The 24154-nt window shown below is 41.5% G+C and overlaps 1 protein-coding gene across 3 annotated transcripts in view; it reads left to right on the top strand.

The window, feature by feature from the left end:
* The window catches only part of MCTP1 (multiple C2 and transmembrane domain containing 1), a 1531547-nt gene extending 1508804 nt beyond the window's left edge, over window positions 1-22743 (top strand). For all 3 annotated transcript variants that reach the window (XM_069751887.1, XM_069751881.1, XM_069751897.1), the window contains 3 exons: window positions 606-715; window positions 15300-15397; window positions 20341-22743. In XM_069751887.1, coding sequence (XP_069607988.1) covers window positions 606-715; window positions 15300-15397; window positions 20341-20412 — 280 coding nt within the window. In that variant the 3' untranslated portion in view covers window positions 20413-22743. The remainder of the gene's footprint in view (window positions 1-605; window positions 716-15299; window positions 15398-20340) is intronic.
* Window positions 22744-24154: the final 1411 nt, after the last annotated feature.

Here is a 24154-nt window from a genome sequence, read left to right as displayed (position 1 = left end):
CAGTTAGCAGCACAAAGCTCTGAATACAAAGAAAGGTTTTAGATTTTACTTTCAGAGACTATACAATTAATGTCGTTTCAAAGGTTAATTTTCACATATTGACCAGTATCTAATTTTAATTCAGTTGTCTCTGATCAGATTTGGTTAATAATTCATGTTTTATGCAAACAGTGTATATAAAATTCCCATTCTCTATCGGTTATTGTATATGGCTCCACTACAGCCAATATATTAATAGGACTGTGGATGAAATGGTTGATTTATATACATATACATTTGCTGCTGTATGAAGACATGATAGAATGTTATTATTCATGATGAAGAGCTCGACGGTCGATATTCCCAGTTAAGTGTATTATTTCTAGTAAGTGACTTATTGGATATTGAGCAGTGATTAATAGATGCCATTGTCTGCAATGCTGTTGAGATACAATTTATTTGGCACCATTTATCTCTGCATTTCCTCTCGTGCACATCCAGGAGGAGGGAATGAAGAGTAATATGCCTACATGTCTCGTTTAGACGTGCGCACTTTATTTGTTATGTCTTTTATTAGATATATGAGAGGATTAGCTTTGTGACTCATGCCATATTTTTCCATGTAGCACATTCAACTGGACGGTCCCATTCTTAACCTGGCTGGCAATTATCGCCCTTTGTGTGCTTACGGCTGTGCTATATTTTATCCCGCTCAGATACATCGTTCTTCTGTGGGGTAGGTAACAGATTGTTTGAGCTATTGATGTCGCTCAGTGATAAGTGCTTTATAAGAGAATGACTGATAGAATCAGCAGCTGGAACATCTATGACTCAAGGGAAAAGGGCAGAATAACCCCACCGGCCTCTAATTAAAATGGAAATTTTGTCTTTTATACAAAACCATATTATTAAAAGGGTGTCTCCTTTCACAAACATTTTGGCCCTTGCTGCAGTCTGTTAAAACATAATAGAGACTTACCTGCAAGCAACCTCCGAACCTCACAAGATCTCCTTCTCTACTCCCCTCTTATCTCCTCTGCCCACAATCGCATACAAGATTTCACGCATCCCTCCTACTCTGGAACTCTCTACCCCAACACATCAGACTCTCACCTACCATGGAAACCTTCAAAAGGAACCTGAAGACCTTCCTCTTCGACAAGCCTACAACCTTCAGTAACCCTCGTTCCACCAAACCACTGCATGACTAGCTCTACTATCACCTACTGTATCCTTACCCATCCCTTGTAGATTGTGAGCCCTCGCGGGCAGGGTCCTCTCTCCTCCTGTACCAGTCAGTGACTCATTTTGTTCAAGATTATTGTACTTATTTTTTATTATGTACAGTGGGGCAAAAAAGTATTTAGTCAGTCAGCAATAGTGCAAGTTCCACCACTTAAAAAGATGAGAGGCGTCTGTAATTTACATCATAGGTAGACCTCAACTATGGGAGACAAACTGAGAAAAAAAAATCCAGAAAATCACATTGTCTGTTTTTTTAACATTTTATTTGCATATTATGGTGGAAAATAAGTATTTGGTCAGAAACAAAATTTCATCTCAATACTTTGTAATATATCCTTTGTTGGCAATGACAGAGGTCAAACGTTTTCTGTCTTCACAAGGTTGCCACACACTGTTGTTGGTATGTTGGCCCATTCCTCCATGCAGATCTCCTCTAGAGCAGTGATGTTTTTGGCTTTTCGCTTGGCAACACGGACTTTCAACTCCCTCCAAAGGTTTTCTATAGGGTTGAGATCTGGAGACTGGCTAGGCCACTCCAGGACCTTGAAATGCTTCTTACGAAGCCACTCCTTCGTTGCCCTGGCGGTGTGCTTTGGATCATTGTCATGTTGAAAGACCCAGCCACGTTTCATCTTCAATGCCCTTGCTGATAGAAGGAGGTTTTCACTCAAAATCTCATGATACATGGCCCCATTCATTCTTTCATGTACCCGGATCAGTCGTCCTGGCCCCTTTGCAGAGAAACAGCCCCAAAGCATGATGTTTCCACCACCATGCTTTACAGTAGGTATGGTGTTTGATGGATGCAACTCAGTATTCTTATTCCTCCAAACACAACAAGTTGTGTTTCTACCAAACAGTTCCAGTTTGGTTTCATCAGACCATAGGACATTCTCCCAAAACTCCTCTGGATCATCCAAATGCTCTCTAGCAAACTTCAGACGGGCCCGGACATGTACTGGCTTAAGCAGTGGGACACGTCTGGCACTGCAGGATCTGAGTTCATGGTGGCGTAGTGTGTTACTTATGGTAGGCCTTGTTACATTGGTCCCAGCTCTCTGCAGTTCATTCACTAGGTCCCCCCGCGTGGTTCTGGGATTTTTGCTCACCGTTCTTGTGATCATTCTGACCCCACGGGGTGGGATTTTGCGTGGAGCCCCAGATCGAGGGAGATTATATGTCTTCCATTTTCTAATTATTGCTCCCACTGTTGATTTCTTCACTCCAAGCTGGTTGGCTATTGCAGATTCAGTCTTCCCAGCCTGGTGCAGGGCTACAATTTTGTTTCTGGTGTCCTTTGACAGCTCTTTGGTCTTCACCATAGTGGAGTTTGGAGTCAGACTGTTTGAGGGTGTGCACAGGTGTCTTTTTATACTGATAACAAGTTTAAACAGGTGCCATTACTACAGGTAATGAGTGGAGGAAACAGGAGACTCTTAAAGAAGAAGTTACAGGTCTGTGAGAGCCAGAAATCTTGATTGTTTGTTTCTGACCAAATACTTATTTTCCACCATAATATGCAAAAAAAAATGATAAAAAAACAGACAGTGATTTTCTGGATTTTTTTTTCTCAGTTTGTCACCCATAGTTGAGGTCTACCTATGATGTAAATTACAGACGCCTCTCATCTTTTTAAGTGGTGGAACTTGCACTATTGCTGACTGACTAAATACTTTTTTGCCCCACTGTATATACTAGCTGAAGAGCCCGGCGTTGCCTGGGCATAGTAAATATCTGTGGTTAGTTATAGCACCTCACTTCTCTTATTTTCCCATCACCCTTCTCATTTAGCACCTCACTTCTCTCATTTTCTCCCTCACACCTCTCATTTTCCCCCTCACTCCTCTCATTCCCCCCAACACTTGTCATTTCGACCTCACATCTATAATTTTCTGATCACTCCACTATTTTCCCTCACTCCTCTCATTTTGCACTCACACCTTTTCATTTTCACCTCACACCTCTCATTTTCCCCTCAGTATATACATGTTTGTCATCTCCCTTATATATAGTATACACCTGTATGTCATCTCCCCTGTATATAGTATATACCTGTATGTCATCTCCCCTGTAAATAGTATATACCTGCTGTATGTCATCTCCTCCTGTATATTGTATATACCTATGTGTCATCTCCTCCTGTATATTGTATATACCTGTATGTCATCTCTTCTGTATATAGTATATACCTGTATCAGCTCCTCCTATATATAGTATATACCTGTATGTCATCTTCTGAATATAGTATATACCTGTATGTCATCTCCCCTGTATATAGTATATACCTGCTGTATGTCATCTCCTCCTGTATATACCTATGTGTCATCTCCTCTTTTATATAGTACAGTCTATACCTGTATGTCATCTCCTCGTGTATATAGTATATACCTGTGTGTCATCTCCTCCTCTATATAGTATATACCTGTATGTCATCTCCTCCTGTATATAGTATATACCTGTTTGTCATCTCCTCTTATATACAGTATATACCTGTATGTCATCTCCTCCTGTATATATTATATACCTGTAAGTCATCTCCTCCTGTATATAGTATATACCTGTGTGTCATCTTCCCTGTATATAGTATGTACCTGTATGTCATCTCCTCCTGTATATCCTGTATATAGTATATATCTGTGTGTCATCTCCTCCTGTATTAGACCTCGTTCACACGTTATTTGGTCAGTATTTTTACCTCAGTATTTGTACGCTGAATTGGCAGCCTGATAAATCCCCAGCCAACAGCAAGCCCTCTCCCCGGCAGTATATATTAGCTCACGCATACACATAATAGACAGGTCATGTGACTGACAGCTGCCGTATTTCCTATATGGTACATTTGTTGCTCTTGCAGTTTGTCTGCTTATTAATCAGATTATTATTTTTGAAGGATAATACCAGACTTGCGTGTGTTTTAGGGCGAGTTTCATGTGTCAAGTTGTGTGTGTTGAGTTGCGTGTGGCGATATGCATGTAGCGACTTTTGTGAGATGAGTTGTGTGGCGACATGCGTGTAGCAACTTTTTGTGTGTCGAGTTGCATGTGACAGGTTAGTGTAGCAAGTTGTGTGCAGCAAGTTTTGCACATGGCAAGTTTTGCGCGTGGTGAGTTTTATGTGTGGTGCGTTTTGAGTATGTGCAAGTTTTGTGTGAGGCAACTTTTGCATGTGTTGCAACTTTTGTGCATGTGGCAATTTTTCCACGTGCACAAGTTTTGCGTGTGGCGAGTTTCCCATGAGGTGAGTTTTGCATGTGTGGCGAGTTTTGCACGTGGCAAATTTTGCGCGTGGCGAGCTTTGAGTGGCAACTTTTGTGTTTCGACTTTTATGTGGCGAGATTGGTGTATGTGTGGTGAAATGTGTGCTGAGGGTGGTATATGTGTTCAAGCACGTGGTAGTGTGTGGCGCGTTTTGTGTGTGTGTGTTCATATCCCCGTGTGTGGTGAGTATCCCATGTCGGAGCCCCACCTTAGCAACTGTACGGTATATACTCTTTGGCGCCATCGCTCTCAAGTCCCCCTTGTCAATTTGCCTCCAACACTTTTCCTTTCACTTTTTCCCCATTATGTAGATAGGGGCAAAATTGTTTGGTGAATTGGAACGCGCGGGGTTAAAATTTCACCTCACAACATAGCCTATGACGCTCTCGGGGTCCAGTTGTGTGACTGTGCAAAATTTTGTGGCTGTAGCTGCGACGGTGCAGATGCCAATTCCGAACATACACACACACACAAACACACACACACACATTCAGCTTTATATATTAGATGTATTCTATGTGTATATATCTATTCTATCTTTTCTATTATAACCTGTCAGTGTGATTTTTAAAGGTAGCCACATATGAATTACCGGCTTTTCAAAGGTCACCAGTGCATAAAAAATGAACAGAACTCTCATGGTGCTAGTGCTGTGCATTTTTTTCTTGCATCCATTGACTTGCATTGGCGAGTCTCGTCCGAGCATGCTGCGATTTTTTTTTTTTTCAGCCCGATTTCAGCTGAGAAAAAAATCACAGATGAGATGTCACCCATTGAATAACATTGGTCCGAGTGCAATCCGATTTTTTTATCGGATTGCACTCGTCTGTTTTTTCTCGCAAGTGAGTATGAGCCCTAAAGCCGGTGTCCCACTTGCAACTGCAATGCGAGAAACTAGCGCGAGTCTCTTGTATCATTACCCACCACTGCCGCCGGCGGTTCAGACCGGAGCTTTCAGCTACATAGAAATGCATGCAGCTGCACACTCCAGTCCCGAGTGCTGGCGGCAGTGGTGGGTATTGAGGTGAGAGACTTGCGCAAATTTCTTGCATTGCACTTGCAAGTGTGACCCCGGCCTAACAGAGAAAAACTGCACTGAAAACACAGAATTAACGCGCTAAATTTTTTTTAAATGCACAAAAAGCAAGAAAATAAACACTGTCAATGAGATATTAGAAGTTTAAATTTTTTCTGCATGAAAAAAAAGAGCGTAAAAAATGCATAAAAAATCCTACATGTGAACAAGTCATTACAAGTGGACAGGAAAAACTGCTGCAAATCTGCAGCAAAATCTGTTTTACAACTTGATTTAATTGATTTTTTTATAACTCATAATGCAGATTATATTGCTGGATTATTCTAATTTAGTGGGAAGCATTTGTATATAACATCATCAAAAAGTTAATTTATTTCAGTTCTTCAATACAAAAAGTGAAACTCATATTATATAGAGTAATTACAGAATGATCTATTTGAAGTGTTTATTTCTGTTAATCTTGATGATTATGGCTTACAGCCAATGAAAACCCAAAAGTACGGTACGGTAATTATCTCAGTAAATTAGAATACTTTATGACACCAGCTTGAAAAGTTGGCCTACTGAAATGTATGTTCAGTAAATGCACTCAATACTAGGTCGGGGCTCCTTTTGCATCAACTACTGCATCAATGCGGCGTGACATGGAGGCAATCAGTCTGTGGCACTGCTGAGGTGTTATGGAAGCCCAGGTTGCTTTGATAGCAGCATTCAGCTTGCCTGCATTGTTGGATCTGGTGTCTCTCATCTTCCTCTTGACAATACCCCGTAAGGTCAGGCGAGTTTGTTGGCCAATCAAGCACAGTGATACTGTTGTTTTTAAAACAGGTATTGGTACTTTTGGCAGTGTGGACAGGTGCCAAGTCCTGCTGGAGAATGAAATTTCCAACTCCAAAAAGCTTGTCGGCAGAGGGAAGCATGAAGTGCTCAAAAAGTGCTCACAAATTCCTGGTAGACGGCTGTGCTGACTTTGGTCTTGATAAAACACAGTGGACTTACACGAGCAGATGACATGGCTCCCCAAACCATCACTGATTGTGGAAACTTCACACTAGACCTCAAGCAGCTTGGATTGTGGCCTCTCTACTCTTTCTCCCGACTCTGGGACCTTGATTTCCAAATGAAATGCAAAATGTACTTTCATCTGAAAACAACACCTTGGACCACTGAGCAACAGTCCAGTTCCTTTTCTCCTTGGCCCAGGAAAGACGCTTCTGGCACTGTCTATTGGTCATGAGTGGCTTGACACAAGGAATGCAACACTTGTAGCCCATGTCCTGGATACGTCTGGGTGTAGTGGCTCTTGAAGCAATGACTCCAGCAGCAGTCCACTCCTTGTGAATCTTCCCCCAATTTTTGAATGGCCTTTTCTTAACAATCCTTAAAAGGCTGTGGTTATCCCGATTGCTTGTGCACCTTTTTCTACCACACTTTTTCCTTCCACCCAACTTTCCATTAATATGCTTAGATACAGCATTCTGTGAACAGCCAGCTTCTTTAGCAATGACCTTTTGTGGCTTACCCTCCTTGTGGAGTGTGTCAATGACTGCCTTCTGGACATCTGTGAAGTCAGCAGTCTTCCCCATGATTGTGGAGCCTACTGAAACAGACTGAAGAACCTTTTTAAACGATTAGGAAGCCTTTGCAGGTGTTTTTTGTTAATTATTCTAATTTACTGAGATAATGACTTTTGGGTTTTCATTGGCTGTAAGCCATAATCATCAACATTAACAGAAATAAACACTTGAAATAGATCACTTTGTTTGTAATGACTCTATATAATATATGAGTTTCACTTTTTGTATTGAAGAACTGAAATAAGTTAACTTTTTGATGATATTCTAATTTAGTGAGAAGCACTTGTATTTTGCGGCAGAATGTACAGAAGATGTATGATGTGTGAGTATTAGTGATGAGCGAGTGTGCTCGTTACTCGAGTTTTAAGAGCATGCTCAGAAAACTCGAATAACGACCACACTCGCTCATCACTTGTGAGCATTGTATATGCAGTTTAGTGTCTGGTGCAGCTCTTCTGATCTCTGGGGATGAGGCTGAAATATTTTCTATATTTCTCTGTCAGCTAACGCCAATTTATTATTGCTGCCATAAAGCAGACACCCTGCGGAACAGTCCACACAGACAATAAAGGCACAAAGAGTCTGAGGGAAACTACTGCGAGGGTGCCTTACAGATTATAGCTGATCAATTATCTGGTTTTTCAGCTGCTATCTCTAAGGGGCGCCATGCTTAGGAACACAAGTAGTATGAAGGCCCCCATACATATTAGACTAATGTCAGCGAAGTATGAATGCAGCAGTCTGCAGTCACATACAGTGGACAACCCCTTTAACTGCGAATCTGTCAGTGAGCTCATTCTGCTGGGGGTTTGTAACTCATTTATCTTTATTTTTTTACTCAATTGATTTATAACGATATCAAAGTTTAGATCAACTCTGGTGTGGTCAATGGTCATCATAAGTCAACATAGTGAATTTCCAAAAAAGACAAATAAAAGAGTTATGATTTCCCCAACAAATGATCTCGCTGACAGATTTTCTGTTAACTCACTTTGCAGCCATTAAAAGGAACAAAAGTGCTTGTAAATGAAAAATGGTGCAATATTTTTAATGATATTGCAACAATTATTTTTGCCCAAAATAAATGCGTTTCATTAAAAAAATGGTGGCCATATTCTTTAAAGGTTTTGAATATGACTTTTCTCCCTTTACTGGGTTTACTTACAGAAGCACTCCCATCAAAGTTTTTATCCCCTTAATATATTGCAGTTATCATATTATATAGCACAGTGCACTGACAATTGATCATTTTGCCTTTCTACCCAATTAATTCTTCATTTTTTCCATTAGCTCTATGACATCACGTGATTAAAAACTCACAAGTTGAATCCTTCTAAGCTCTATGTAGAAACAGGAGGTAAATTTTCCCTGTATGACTCATGAGTCACTGCAAAAGTCCCTGGCAGGCAGGAGGAGAGAGCTGCTGGGTCAGGAGTTAAAGAGGGGAATGATTTGTGCAAGGAAAAGAGACTTCCTGTTTATACATAGAGCAGAGAAGAATTACCTGGGTAGAAAGACAAAATGAGCAATTGTAAGTACACAGTGATATAAAATATGATGACTGCAATATATTAAGAGGATAAGAACTTTGATGGGAGGAGTGCTTCTCTAACTGAAACAAACAGGTTTTGTCTCTCCTCTGCCTATATTATTCTTAGTGCCATCACAGCCACCCTAAACCTGATGTCAGTATGCCTAATTTGTCTTACTTTATTATCACTTCATACCTGTACAAGTACAACTATTTTATGTATTATGAATTATACATATTGAAGACATTCAGGAGGTTAACAAACTTTGCACTTCATTAAAAGTTGATCGCCTCTCACCCTCCACTCTTCTCATTAACCCCTCTGTGACCTTAGACGTACTATCCCGTCGAGGTGCCCTGGGCTTATCTGACCCTGGACGGGATAGTACGTCATAGCCGATCGGCCGCGCTCACGGGGGGAGCGCGGCCGATCGCGGCCGGGTGTCAGCTGCTTATCGCAGCTGACATCCGGCACTATGTGCCAGGAGCGGTCACGGACCGCCCCCGGCACATTAACCCCTGGCACACCGCGATCAAAGATGATCGCGATGTGCCGGCGGTACAGGGAAGCACCGCGCAGGGAGGGGGCTCCCTGCGGGCTTCCCTGAGCCCCCCGCAGCAACGCGATGTGATCGCGTTGCTGCGAGGGTCTCCTCACCTCCCTCCCTGCTCGAGCCCCGGATCCAAGATGGCCGCGGATCCGGGTCCTGCAGGGAGGGAGGTGGCTTCACAGAGCCTGCTTAGAGCAGGCACTGTGAAGCAGCCTGCACTCCTATCAGATCAGTGATCTGACAGAGTGCTGTGCAAACTGTCAGATCACTGATCTGTGATGTCCCCCCCTGGGACAAAGTAAAAAAGTAAAAAAAAAAATTTCCAAATGTGTAAAAAAAATAAAAAAAAATATTCCAAAATAATGAAAAAAAAAAAAAAATATTATTCCCATAAATACATTTCTTCATCTAAATAAAAAAAAAAAACCAATAAAAGTACACATATTTAGTATCGCCGCGTCCGTAACGGCCCGACCTATAAAACTGGCCCACTAGTTAACCCCTTCAGTAAACACCGTAAGAAAAAAAAAAAAAAAACGAGGCAAAAAACAACGCTTTATTATCATACCGCCGAACAAAAAGTGGAATAACACGCGATCAAAAGGACAGATATAAATAACCATGGTACCGCTGAAAGCGTCATATTGTCCCGCAAAAAAAGAGCCGCCATACAGCATCATCAGCAAAAAAATAAAAAAGTTATAGTCCTGAGAATAAAGCGATGCAAAAATAATTATTTTTTCTGTAAAATAGTTTTTATCGTATAAAAGCACCAAACCATAAAAAAATGATATAAATGAGGTATCGCTGTAATCGTACTGACCCGAAGAATAAAACTGATTTATCAATTTTACCAAACGCGGAACGGTATAAACGCCTCCCCCAATAGAAATTCATGAATAGCTGGCTTTTGGTCATTCTTCCTCACAAAAATCGGAATAAAAAGCGATAAAAAAATGTCACGTGCCCAAAAATGTTTTCAATAAAAACGTCAACTCGTCCCGCAAAAAACAAGACCTCACATGACTCTGTGGACCAAAATATGGAAAAATTATAGCTCTCAAAATGTGGTATTGCAAAAAATATTTTTTGCAATAAAAAGGGTCTTTCAGTGTGTGACGGCTGCCAATCATAAAAATCCGCTAAAAAACTCGCTATAAAAGTAAATCAAACCCCCCTTCATCACCCCCTTAGTTAGGGAAAAATAAAAAAAAATGTATTTATTTCCATTTTCCCATTAGGGCTAGGGTTAGGGCTAGGGTTAGGGCTAGGGCTAGGGTTAGGGCTAGGGTTAGGGCTAGGGTTAGGGCTAGGGTTAGGGTTAGGGCTAGGGTTAGGGCTAGGGTTAGGGCTAGGGTTAGGGCTAGGGTTAGGGCTAGGGTTAGGGCTAGGGTTAGGGCTAGGATTAGGGCTAGGGTTAGGGTTAGGGCTAGGGTTAGGGTTGGGGCTACAGTTTGGGTTGGGGCTAAAGTTAGGGTTAGGGTTTAGATTACATTTACAGTTGGGAATAGGGTTGGGATTAGGGTTAGGGGTGTGTCAGGGTTAGAGGTGTGGTTAGGGTTACCGTTGGAATTAGGGTTAGGGGTGTGTTTAGATTAGGGTTTCAGTTATAATTGGGGGGTTTCCACTGTTTCGGCACATCAGGGGCTCTCCAAACACGACATGGCGTCCGATCTCAATTCCAGCCAATTCTGCGTTGAAAAAGTAAAACAGTGCTCCTTCCCTTCCGAGCTCTCCTGTGTGCCCAAACAGGGGTTTACCCCAACATATGGGGTATCAGCGTACTCAGGACAAATTGGACAACAACTTTTGTGGACCAATTTCTCCTGTTACCCTTGGGAAAATACAAAACTGGGGGCTAAAAAATAATTTTTGTGGGAAAACAAAAAGATTTTTTATTTTCACGGCTCTGCGTTATAAACTGTAGTGAAACACTTGGGGGTTCAAAGTTCTCACAACACATCTAGATAAGTTCATTGAGGGGTCTAGTTTCCAATATGGGGTCACTTGTGGGGGGTTTCTACTGTTTAGGTACATTAGGGGCTCTGCAAACGCAATGTGACGCCTGCAGACCAATCCATCTAAGTCTGCATTCCAAATGATGCTCCTTCCCTTCCGAGCCCTCCCATGCGCCCAAACGGTGGTTCCCCCCCACATATCGGGTATCAGCGTACTCAGGACAAATTGGACAACAACTTTTGTGGACCAATTTCTCCTGTTACCCTTGGGAAAATACAAAACTGGGGGCTAAAAAATAATTTTTGTGGGAAAACAAAAAGATTTTTTATTTTCACGGCTCTGCGTTATAAACTGTAGTGAAACACTTGGGGGTTCAAAGTTCTCACAACACATCTAGATAAGTTCATTGAGGGGTCTAGTTTCCAATATGGGGTCACTTGTGGGGGGTTTCTACTGTTTAGGTACATTAGGGGCTCTGCAAACGCAATGTGACGCCTGCAGACCAATCCATCTAAGTCTGCATTCCAAATGATGCTCCTTCCCTTCCGAGCCCTCCCATGCGCCCAAACGGTGGTTCCCCCCCACATATCGGGTATCAGCGTACTCAGGACAAATTGGACAACAACTTTTGTGGACCAATTTCTCCTGTTACCCTTGGGAAAATACAAAACTGGGGGCTAAAAAATAATTTTTGTGGAAAAAAAAATATTTTTTATTTGCATGGCTCTGCGTTATAAACTGTAGTGAAATACTTGGGGGTTCAAAGCTCTCACAACACATCAAGATGAGTTCCTTAGGGGGTCTACTTTCCAAAATGGTGTCACTTGTGGGGGGTTTCTACTGTTTAGGTACATTAGGGGCTCTGCAAACGCAATGTGACGCCTGCAGACCATTCCATCTAAGTCTGCATTCCAAATGGCGCTCCTTCCCTTCCGAACCCTCCCATGCGCCCAAACGGTGGTTCCCCCCCACATATGGGGTATCAGCGTACTCAGGACAAATTGGACAACAACTTTTGTGGTCCAATTTCTCCTCTTACCCTAGAGAAAATACAAAACTGGGGGCTAAAAAATAATTTTTGTGGGAAAAAAATTTTGTTTTATTTTTATGGCTCTGCATTATAAACTTCTGTGAAGCCCTTGGTGGGTCAAAGTGCTCACCACACATCCAGATAAGTTCCTTAGGGGGTCTACTTTCCAAAATGGTGTCACTTGTGGGGGGTTTCTACTGTTTAGGTACATTAGGGGCTCTGCAAACGCAATGTGACGCCTGCAGACCAATCCATCTAAGTCTGCATTCCAAATGATGCTCCTTCCCTTCCGAGCCCTCCCATGCGCCCAAACGGTGGTTCCCCCCCACATATCGGGTATCAGCGTACTCAGGACAAATTGGACAACAACATTTAGGGTCCAATTTCTCCTGCTAACCTTGGAAAAATACAAAACTGGGGGCTAAAATATAATTTTTGTGGAAAAAAAAATATTTTTTATTTGCATGGCTCTGCGTTATAAACTGTAGTGAAATACTTGGGGGTTCAAAGCTCTCACAACACATCAAGATGAGTTCCTTAGGGGGTCTACTTTCCAAAATGGTGTCACTTGTGGGGGGTTTCTACTGTTTAGGTACATTAGGGGCTCTGCAAACGCAATGTGACGCCTGCAGACCATTCCATCTAAGTCTGCATTCCAAATGGCGCTCCTTCCCTTCCGAACCCTCCCATGCGCCCAAACGGTGGTTCCCCCCCACATATGGGGTATCAGCGTACTCAGGACAAATTGGACAACAACTTTTGTGGTCCAATTTCTCCTCTTACCCTAGAGAAAATACAAAACTGGGGGCTAAAAAATAATTTTTGTGGGAAAAAAATTTTGTTTTATTTTTATGGCTCTGCATTATAAACTTCTGTGAAGCCCTTGGTGGGTCAAAGTGCTCACCACACATCCAGATAAGTTCCTTAGGGGGTCTACTTTCCAAAATGGTGTCACTTGTGGGGGGTTTCAATGTTTAGGCACATCAGTGGCTCTCCAAACGCAACATGGCGTCCCATCTCAATTCCTGTCAATTTTGCATTGAAAAGTCAAACGGCGCTCCTTCCCTTCCGAGCTCTCCCATGCGCCCAAACAGTGGTTTACTGCCACATATGGGGTATCAGCGTACTCGGGACAAATTGGACAACAACTTTTGAGGTCCAATTTCTTCTCTTACCCTTGGAAAAATAAAAAATTGGGGGCAAAAATATAATTTTTGTGAAAAAATATGATTTTTTATTTTTACGGTTCTGCATTATAAACTTCTGTGAAGCACTTGGTGGGTCAAAGTGCTCACCACACCTCTAGATAAGTTCCTTAGGGGGTCTACTTTCCAAAATGGTGTCACTTGTGGGGGGTTTCAATGTTTAGGCACATCAGTGGCTCTCCAAACGCAACATGGCGTCCCATCTCAATTTCTGTCAATTTTGCATTGAAAAGTCAAACTGCGCTCCTTCCCTTCCGAGCTCTCCCATGCGCCCAAACAGTGGTTTACTGCCACATATGGGGTATCAGCGTACTCAGGACAAATTGGACAACAACTTTTGAGGTCCAATTTCTTCTCTTACCCTTGGAAAAATAAAAAATTGGGGGCAAAAATATAATTTTTGTGAAAAAATATGATTTTTTATTTTTACGGTTCTGCATTATAAACTTCTGTGAAGCACTTGGTGGGTCAAAGTGCTCACCACACATCCAGATAAGTTCCTTAGGGGGTCTACTTTCCAAAATGGTGTCACTTGTGGGGGGTTTCAATGTTTAGGCACATCAGTGGCTCTCCAAACGCAACATGGCGTCCCATCTCAATTCCTGTCAAGTTTGCATTGAAAAGTCAAATAGCGCTCCTTCCCTTCCGAGCTCTCCCATGCGCCCAAACAGTGGTTTACTGCCACATATGGGGTATCAGCGTACTCAGGACAAATTGGACAACAACTTTTTGGGTCCAATTTCTCCTGTTACCCTTGGTAAAATAAAACAAATTGGAGCTGAAGTAAATTTTTTGTGTAAAAAAGTTAAATGTTCATTTTTATTTAAACATTCCAAAAATTCCTATTAAACACCTGAAGGGTTAATAAACTTCTTGAATGTGGTTTTGAGCACCTTGAGGGGTGCAGTTTTTAGAATGGTGTCACACTTGGGCATTTTCTATCATATAGACCCCTCAAAATGACTTCAAATGAGACGTGGTCCCTAAAAAAAAATGGTGTTGTAAAAATGAGAAATTGCTGGTCAACTTTTAACCCTTATAACTCCCTAACAAAAAAAAAAATTGGTTCCAAAATGATGCTGATGTAAAGGAGACATGTGGGAAATGTTACTTATTAAGTATTTTGTGTGACATATCTCTGTGATTTAATTGCATAAAAATTCAAAGTTTGAAAATTGCAAAATTTTCAAAATTTTCGCCAAATTTCCGTTTTTTTCACAAATAAACGCAGGTACTATCAAAGAAATTTTACCACTATCATGAAGTACAATATGTCACGAGAAAACAATGTCAGAATCACCAGGATCCGTTGAAGCGTTTCGGAGTTATAACCTCATAAAGGGACAGTGGTCAGAATTGTAAAAATTGGCCTGGTCATTAACGTGCAAACCACCCTTGGGGGTAAAGGGGTTAAAGAGGTTGTCCACTATTTTTTCATTGATGACCTATCCTTAGGATAGGTCATCCATGTCTGATCCCGATCAGCTGTTATCGGTGTCGGTGGCTAGAATTGCGCAATTGCAGAGCTGCTCCATCTTCTGATAATGGCGGCGGCAAGGCACTACACATGCATCACCTATTCAAATCAATAATAGGTGGATGTGTAGTATCCTGGCGCCGCCACTTTAAGGAGACGAAGAAGCTCTGAAATCGGGCAGTTCCGGTCAACACCGAGAATAGCTGATCTGTTGGAGCGCCAGGTGTTGGAACCTGACTGCTCAGACATTGATGACCTATCTTATTGACAAGTCATCAATGAAAAAAGTAGTGGACAACCTGTTTAATCGCTGTATGAAGTTGTTTTTGGTAAAACGGATAAGCAGTGCAGGGTTTCTTTCGTAACGATGATCAGATCATACGAGAATTAATTGTATCCATCATTATGGTTAATGTTTTTAAGTCATGGTTTTTTTTATTCTTCAATTGTAGGAATAAATAAGTTTACAAAGAAGATTCGTAGTCCGTATATGATTGACAATAATGAGATCCTCGACTTCCTCACCAGAGTTCCTTCTGATGTGCAGCTGGTAGGTGCCATACATTCTCTACATGACCATTGTGCCTTTCTTTATTAGATTAATGGGGTTTCCCAAAGGTGAAAGTAAATTTTATCTAAATCCCTATCTATTTGATGCCATAGTCTAAACTATATTGTAATATACTTGATTTAAAAATTCCCTATTCTTCCCTAACTACAGTATCTAACTACTAGACTATTTTTTTTTTTTTACTTCCTGATAATTCGTTTGAGAACCCGAGTGCATTCTGGGATACACAAACGAAACATCAGCAGAGCAGTGGGCAGAGGCTGCGGTCACTGCCACAACCTCACCTCTGAAACAATGCATCAGCTCCTTTGGGGGTTGAGCTGGTCCCTGCCCTGTCTTTACTCTCTGCACTGTGCTTTGTGCACAGTGACAGTGCCCACTCTTTTCTCAACTTAGATCTGCAGTAACGAGCTGGCAACACAGTGGTGTTTCACTACCTGACATGCAGGAGATCAGAACCACCACCGCAGGTGACATCACTGGTCTCTACCGGGTATTGTAACAAATCGGCATAAGACAGGAAATAAAAATAAATAAAATATAGACTAGCAGTTAGATAGTGTATCTTGGGAACAGAGGAGAATTTTGAAAATAAGTATTTTATAAAATAGCTTAGATTATGGCATCAAATAGATAGGGATTTAGATAAAATTTTGTTTCACCTTCAGACCACCCTTTTAATGACACTGTCTCCCTCTGCACCTGAACTGTCAGTATTTTGGAAATGATCAATGGATTTATGGTAAAGAGCACTTATAGAGGAAAGATATTATTTCTCCTGACAACCATTAATGCTGCCACCAGCGACTACCTTCTCCAACACAATGCAGCAGCAGAAACATCGGTGGCACAATGCACAACTAATCTGTAAAATAAAACTTAGCCATCCTCTGGGATTAGACCTAAGCATAAAGGGGTTTATTAGGCTTGGAGTTCATTTTTGCAATCATTTTATTGGGCTACAGATTGAGAAATCCTGGTAGTGAGTAATTATGCATACTGTCAGGTTTCTCCTTGATGGCACCCCATCTTGACTGAAAAAAAAATAAATGTAGAAAATGTTGCAAATTTAATAAAAAAGAAAATCTGAAATATCACATGGTCATAAGTATTCAGACCCTTTGCTCAGACACTAATATTTAAGTCACATGCTGTCCATTTCCTTGTGATCCTCCTTGAGATGGTTCTACTCCCACATGGGATGACTTGGCTCCCCAAACCATCACTGATTGTGGAAACTTCACAGTAGACCTCAAGCAGCTTGGATTGTGGCCTCTCCACTCTTCCTCCAGACTCTGGGACCTTGATTTCCAGATGAAATGCAAAATTAACTTTCATCTGAAAACAACACCTTGGACCACTGAGCAACAGTCCAGTCCTTTTTCTCCATGGCCCAGGTAAGACGCTTCAGGCGTTGTCCATTGGTCATGAGTGGCTTGATACAAGGAATGCGACACTTGTAGCCCATGTCCTGGATACATCTGTGTGTGGTGGATCTTGAAGCAATGACTTCAGCAGCAGTCCACTCCTTATAAATCTCCCCCAAATTTATGAATGGCCTTTTCTTAACAATCCTTTCAAGGCTATGGTTATCCAGATTGCTTTTGCACTTTTTTCTACCACACTGTCATGTCCACGGACACCACAGCCACATCAGCCCCATTCCCCGATACTTACCCCTCGGCTCCAGCACCTCGGCGTCTTGCTGGTCGGGGGTCGTGGCATGTCCCTCCCGCACTGTCGGTCCCACGGTCGGCGGCAGTTCTGCGCAGGCGCCTTAGGCCGCAGCCGCGCACTCTGCCGGCCCTTTAGATGTATGGCGCGTGACCCGGAAGTCCTGCTGCTCCAATCAGACTCCTTCACTAGGTATATCAAGCCGCCCTCCCTGGTGGGCCTGATTATTGTGTGTGCACCCACTTTGTGTATTCATGCTTAGGCTGCCTCTGCATGTACCTGTCAGCCTTATTAGTTAACCCTATCCCTGCTGCTGTCACCCGCAGTCCCTGGTTCATCCTGCCTCTGGGTTCCTTGCTCCTGCCCTGCCCGGGGCTTCCTTGGCTCCTGGATTCTACTCTGAGGTCCCTATCTCTCTCCTGGTCTCGTTCCCTGGTGTCTTAGGGGTCTTCCTTCTAGTGTTCTCTGCAGTCGTCCTGTTCTCTGTACTCCCTTACTGTATTCTCTGAACCTGCTTAGCCTTCCTAGGTTCCTGTCTCCCTGCTACTTTGCTGATGGTTGTCCTGTCTGTTGTATCCGTGTTGTATCTGCTTCCCTACGAGCCGTCCCTCTTGGTACCAGCCATCTCTGTATCTGACTCCTCCGGGCCTGCCCCTGACGATCCCTGTATAGGGGTCGGGTCCACAAGGTTCGCTCACCTGGGGGAGCTTCAGTGCCTCGAACCAGAGGGTCCACTCTTGGAAGTTCGCCTCTCCTAGGCGTCACACACACTTTTTACTTCCATTCAACTTTCCATTAATGTGCTTCGATACAGCACTCTGTGAACAGCCAGCCTCTTTAGCAATGACTTTTTGTTGCTTACCCTCCTTGTGGAATGTCAATGACTGCCTTCTGGACTTCTTTCAAGTCAGCAGTCTTCCCCGTGATTGTGAAGCCTACTGAAACAGACTAAGGGACCTTTTTAAACACTTAGGAAGTATTTGCAGGTGTTTTTTGTTAATTATTCTAATTTACTGAGACAGTGACTTTTGGGTTTTCATTGGCTGTAAGCCATAATCATCAACATTAACAGATATAAACACTTGAAATAGATCACTTTGTTTGTAATGACTCTAAATAATATATGAGTTTCACTTTTAGCATTGAAGAACTGAAAATAAATTAACATTTTGGTGATTTTCAAATTTTGTGAGAAGCACTTGTATATTTTTATGTTGCTTGACACATTGTTTTACTTGAATGTGACAAAATGTGTACTGTAGAAGCACATGTGCCTGATAATGGGACATTGGAAATACGGTCCTCTTATCAGCCACATTCATTACTAATGAAGCACCTGCAATATCTCCAGACATGGTGATGATGGTAGAAAGGTCAAGAACCACACTAGAAAGTAAAAAATATAGACCTATCACAAATCCCATATGCATTGAACGATATAAGGCATTTTACTCGAGTTATTTTGGGACAGAAATGGTATAGTGTAGCTAAGTGGTAATGTCTGTGAATTCTCCCCAGTGTATAGACTTTAATGTATTACTAATGTATGCTGTATATTGTCAGGTGGCTTACATTTTAGCCTTTTCCCAACTTATAAACTGTATACAGAGACAGACCTTTATATATAAAGCTATTTATTTTGTACATTGCTGATCTTCATTATTTTTGAGTTGCTGCTTTTCCTTAGGGAAGATAATGGCAAACAGCCCAGAGCCCTCTCAAAGCTACAGCTTAAAATGAGGGGTCTTGCTCCTTAACCTGCTAATTTATAGTTGACAAAATGAATGATACAGAGTATTTGTATCCAAGAAATTGTGTTAAACACTGGCCTCCCATACTGACACACTGTATTGCATCCATTACAGCACAAGTACTCAAGGTACAATCAATTATTGCAGTTAATATGTTAATACTACCTGTGTATTATATATGCAAAATTGCAAAGATCGGAACAACTAACTCACACCGCTATATGACTGAGATCCTTGGCACGGGGAAGCCACCCCTGCTAAACTCAGCACTGTATACATCCAATAGAAACTTCTCCAGCTGAAAATCCTGCTAAAAAAAAAAATCGAACTTTATTCCAGTGCAATTTAAAAATGAATGACATGTTCATTTTCATCCAGAAATATAGTATATATTTCCTATGTGTTTCTGACTGTAAACCAGTCCTTAATCACGTATCCATGGTTTAAAGTGAGAAACACATAGGAAAGTTATACTATATTGCTGGATGAAAATGAACATCTCATTCATTTTTTAACCTCACCGGAATAAAGTTTGATTCTTTACCTGGAGTTTTTTCTATTGGATATTATATATGGCACTGCTTCTTGGGGAAAATTATTTTTTTTAAATATCCAAAGTGTAAGTTTCATGGAGTTTTGGAAACACCGGTCTTGAGTAAGCTAACCAAGAAGTTGAATAAAGTTAGACCAAGGTGTCTAAAAATGCACCAAGATTGTTCAGCATGCCCCATTGTCATACATTTATAGTATCTAGTCTTTTTCACCATGATTATAGCTATTGATAAGTGTAACTTCACACATGGTCGATCAAAAAATCAAAATCCATGTGTTTTCCGCCAAAACACTTTCGCCAACTCATTGGTATCCTGTGTGTACAGGTGGTGGGCTGTCGAGAACATGCACTACATATAGTAACAGAAAGGTGGTCTTAACAATCCTTCTTTCGCCATAAGGTTTTGTTGGCTAAGTGAACGGGAACAGAAACCATTGTCAATCAACTGGTATATAGTAGGTCAGTGCTCATTTATTGGCAAAAATCAGCCTGTCAAATATAGCCAAAACTCACTTCACACACAGTTCTCAGTGGAAAATCTATTGCTTCAACTAAAGTATCTGCCTAGACATAATTGACTGAATGCGCGTTTCTTACCAAATATATGTCGGAGTACACTACATGAAAGAACATCATGCAAACCCAAATGTCCAAAGATTCCAGCTTCTGTACCTGCCAGAATAGGAAATACCTAATCATTCATGTTATAAAATTAGTTTTAACAGTAGTGCATTATGGTGGGAAATTTTGCCCAATCCATGTTGTGTTTTTCCAGCCACAGCTTTCTCATTTCTTCTCCAACTTCTCCCTTCCTTCCTATCTTTCTATCTCGTATTCCCCAATCCCAGCTGTGGCCTTAATTCTGTTCTCAGGCTGATAAAACTGGCTAATTCCTTCTGTTACAACATATCATCCACCGACTCTGATTTTGTATGTATAAACAGGTGCAATATCGGGAACTAAAACCAGACGCCGGTCACAGCCCCAGCAAAAGGAAGAAAAATAATCTTGGTTAGCCGGTGCTACGCATGGAGGAGAACGGCATCTGAAAAAGGGAAGCCCTGCGGCCTCACACGCATTCTCATTGTTTATGTTCCCTTATACTGTATTTTTTATCATGATTGTGACAATTTGTATATATTGTATAAAGGCAGATACCATTGTACAATACGAATTTGATATAAACTGGGGAGGTTCATGTCTTGCTGTGTGAATGCTCTGCCCGGGTCAGTGGCGTGGTGCAGCATTCGGGATAGTGTAGATATTGTCTTGTATTAGTACATGGCTGAGACAGGCTGCACACTATATGCACATGCTTTAGCCAAAAAAAGCTATACTTCTCATACAGAGTGATTCTTTGGATTTTTAAAGAAGAATATGCACTTTTGGATTCAGTGCCTAGCAGTTCCCTGTTTTTGGTGTATCAGCTCAGGCTTGTGTGAGCTACTAGAATATTTAAGCTATGGTGTCATTCATTCTATGATCTGTCCCTCAAGCTCCTCAGCTGCTTAGGATATCTCACATACAATCATACTCTTCAAGCAAATGAACCAAAATGAGGGAAATATTTTGTTTGTACAAGTAAAAAATGTAAATGTATAATACTGGATTCCCTATGATAAATTAACCAATGAACAGAATTGAAATTTCAGTCAATAACCCGCTTCTAGGGAAAATCTTAAAAGGGAGTCTATTACATAATAAGAGCAAACAGAGAAAGCATTACTCATCCATTAACGCCTCCATCACTCCATCACTACAGGTCAGGTCATTCCTGACTGTCCAGCAGTGATAACTTCACATTCTCCATTCACACATACACGTGAACGCTGCAGTCATTCACTGGACTTGAGGGTCGCACGTACATGCAGGCGTCACTGCTGCAAAATGTCATAGCTGCAAATCTGGCAGGGGCCAAAGCGACAGCATTGGAGTGACAGGGCATTTATTGGGAGAGAATTTTTTACTTTGATTTTATACTACAGCATTCTTAATATTCTAGTCAACTGCTATGAAATGTAGTTTCACATATTATATATAACTTACTGTGAAAAAGTTTAAGGCAGGTGTGCAAAACTGCTGAAAAATAGAAAAAAGTAACAATGCTAAGCCAACGAGCAAAGGAAAAATCTAAATCAAATCAAAATTTGGTGTGACCTCTCTTGTCCCTTCGAAACAGCGTCAACGCTGGACTATCCAAAGATCTTCAGTGGATGTAGACTTTTACAGATCCCCCACAATAGGCTCATTGCATTAAAGGGAACCTGTCAGCAGAAAAAACTCTATCAACCTGCAAATTTACCCCATATCTGCATGTTAATAGCGTCATTAACCTGCCGATGCGGGGAGGAAATTAACGTTATTCTCTCAGGCAGCATTCCAGTCTCAGTCACAGGGGCGGTGCCAGTGCTGATTCAGTCACGGCTCTATGTACAGAGAGCGGCGGCTGTAACCGAGTCCCTGAGCCTGACTGACACTGGCTCTTCATTGGGGGTGCAGTTACAGCCACCGCTCTGTAGACTCAGAGTGACTGAACCCGCACCCGCGACACCCCTTTCTACTGCAAGCAGAATGCTGCTGGGAAAAATAAAGTTCATTTTTTCCCTGCAGCGCTCGGCTAAGTGCAGGCGCTGGGCAGATTAATGATGATATTAACCTGCAAATTAACCCCATATCTGCAGGTTAATAGCATTTTTTTCTGGAGACATGTTCTCTTTAAGAACTATCCAGCATCAAGAAAAGTAAGGAGTTCTGAAAGTGATGATATGACCCCACACAGCCCTGATCTCAACATCCTAGATTTTGCCTGAGATTACAAGAGACAAGAGGATTTGCACAAGCCTGCTGCCATAGAAGATCTGCGTTTAGTTCTCCAAGATGTTTGGAACAACTTTCCTGCCAAGATACTTCAAAATCTGTGCGCAAGTGTAGCTAGAAGAGTTGATTCCAATTTGAGATCAAATGACAATCACAACAAATATGATTTAGACTTTTCTATTGTTCAGTAACCAGACCTTCCTTTTTTTAATTACAGCAATAAAAATACGTTATTAATTCTTCTATTTTTTTAAAGCATTCTTACTCTGCAATATATATATATATACAAATATATATTAACAAAATATCTGCAAATTTATGTTATGTTTGTATATATTATATATATAACGGTGTGTATATATAAAGACATATATAATATACACTGCTCAAAAAAATAAAGGGAACATTAAATACCATATCCTAGATATCACTGATTGAAATATTCCAGTTGCAAATCTTTATTACATAGTGGAATGTGTTGAGAACAATTAAACATAAAAATTATCAATGTAAATAAAAATTAATATCCCATGAAGGTCTGGATTTGGAATGATACTTAAAATCAAAGTGAAAATCAAATTACAGGCTGATCCAACTTCAGTGGAAATGCCTCAAGACAAGGAAATGATGCTCAATAGTGTATGTGGCCTCCATGTGCCTGTATGACCTCCCTACAATGCCTGGGCATGGTTCTGATGAGGGGGTAGATGTTCTCCTGAGGGATCTCCCACCAGACCTGAAGTAAAGCATCAGTCAACTCCTGGACAGTCTGTGATACAATGTGGCATTGGTGAATGGAACGAGACATGATGTCTCAGATGTGCTCGATTGGTTTCAGGTTTGGGGAATGGTCGGCCAGTGCATAGCATCACTGCCGTCATCATGCAGGCACTGCTGACACACTTCAGCTGCATGAAGCTTAGCATTGTCGTGCATCAGAAGGAGCCCAGTGCACCTGCGTATGCCCTCACAATGGTCTGAGGGTCTCCTCCTGGCACCTAGTAGCAGTCAGGGTACCTCTAGTTAGCACATGGAGGGCTGTGCGGCCCTCCAAAGAAATGCCTCCCCACACCATTACTGAACCACTGCCAAACTGGTTGTGCTAGAGGTCCTGCTCCACAGCGTCTCCAGACCCAGTCACATGTGCCTAGTGTGAACCTGCTCTCATCCGTGAAAAAAATCAGCATATATATGGTATTTGTAACCAACCAATATGAACCTCTCAGTAGAGACAATAGAATTCAGAAAGGAGAGAGTATAATGCATTAAATTATAACTTTTAATTATATCATATAAAATAGAACGTCAACTGATGACCAACAGACAACCAAAACAGTGTATAAAGTGCTAGTCTCAGTATAACCAGTGCTCAAAATAAACGTTTGTTTGATCTCACCAACATTCAAGGTTGTTCTTTCCATTAATCTTATGAAGCAGGAGCAGAGAGCAAGCATGGTAATAGGGGTAGGGAAAGGAGATTTCCTTTCCTTTATTATTCCCTGTTGTACCCCTGCTTGCTCCTGCCCTGACAAGGGCAGTCCCTAAGTGTAGACCTGTTAGATAATACCCACAAATAAGTATGTAGCCTCCCTACGCTTTTCCCCCTCTGTTTAGAGGGTTCATCAGGGGAGATTTTGGAATAAAGGGGTACACAATATTATATAGGAGGGGCCTGCGATGGATAGAACAACCTTGAACATTGGTGAGACCAGACCAATTTTTATCTTGACCACTGGTTATACTGAACACTAGCACCTTTATATGATATAATTAAAAGTCATATTTAACTGCATTATACTCTCTCCTTGCTGAATTTCTCATCCTTGAAGAGTACAAGGTGCCAATATGGAATCTGCCAATCTCGGTGTTCTCTGGCAAATGCCAATTGCCCTGCGCAGTGTTGGACTGTAAGCACAACACCCACTTGTGGCCCTCATACCA

Source organism: Ranitomeya imitator, chromosome 1 (genome assembly GCF_032444005.1).
Source record: "Ranitomeya imitator isolate aRanImi1 chromosome 1, aRanImi1.pri, whole genome shotgun sequence".
NCBI lineage: Eukaryota > Metazoa > Chordata > Amphibia > Anura > Dendrobatidae > Ranitomeya > Ranitomeya imitator.
The sequence above is the reverse complement of the archived record's forward strand: the minus strand, read 5'-3'. Positions and strand labels throughout refer to the sequence as shown.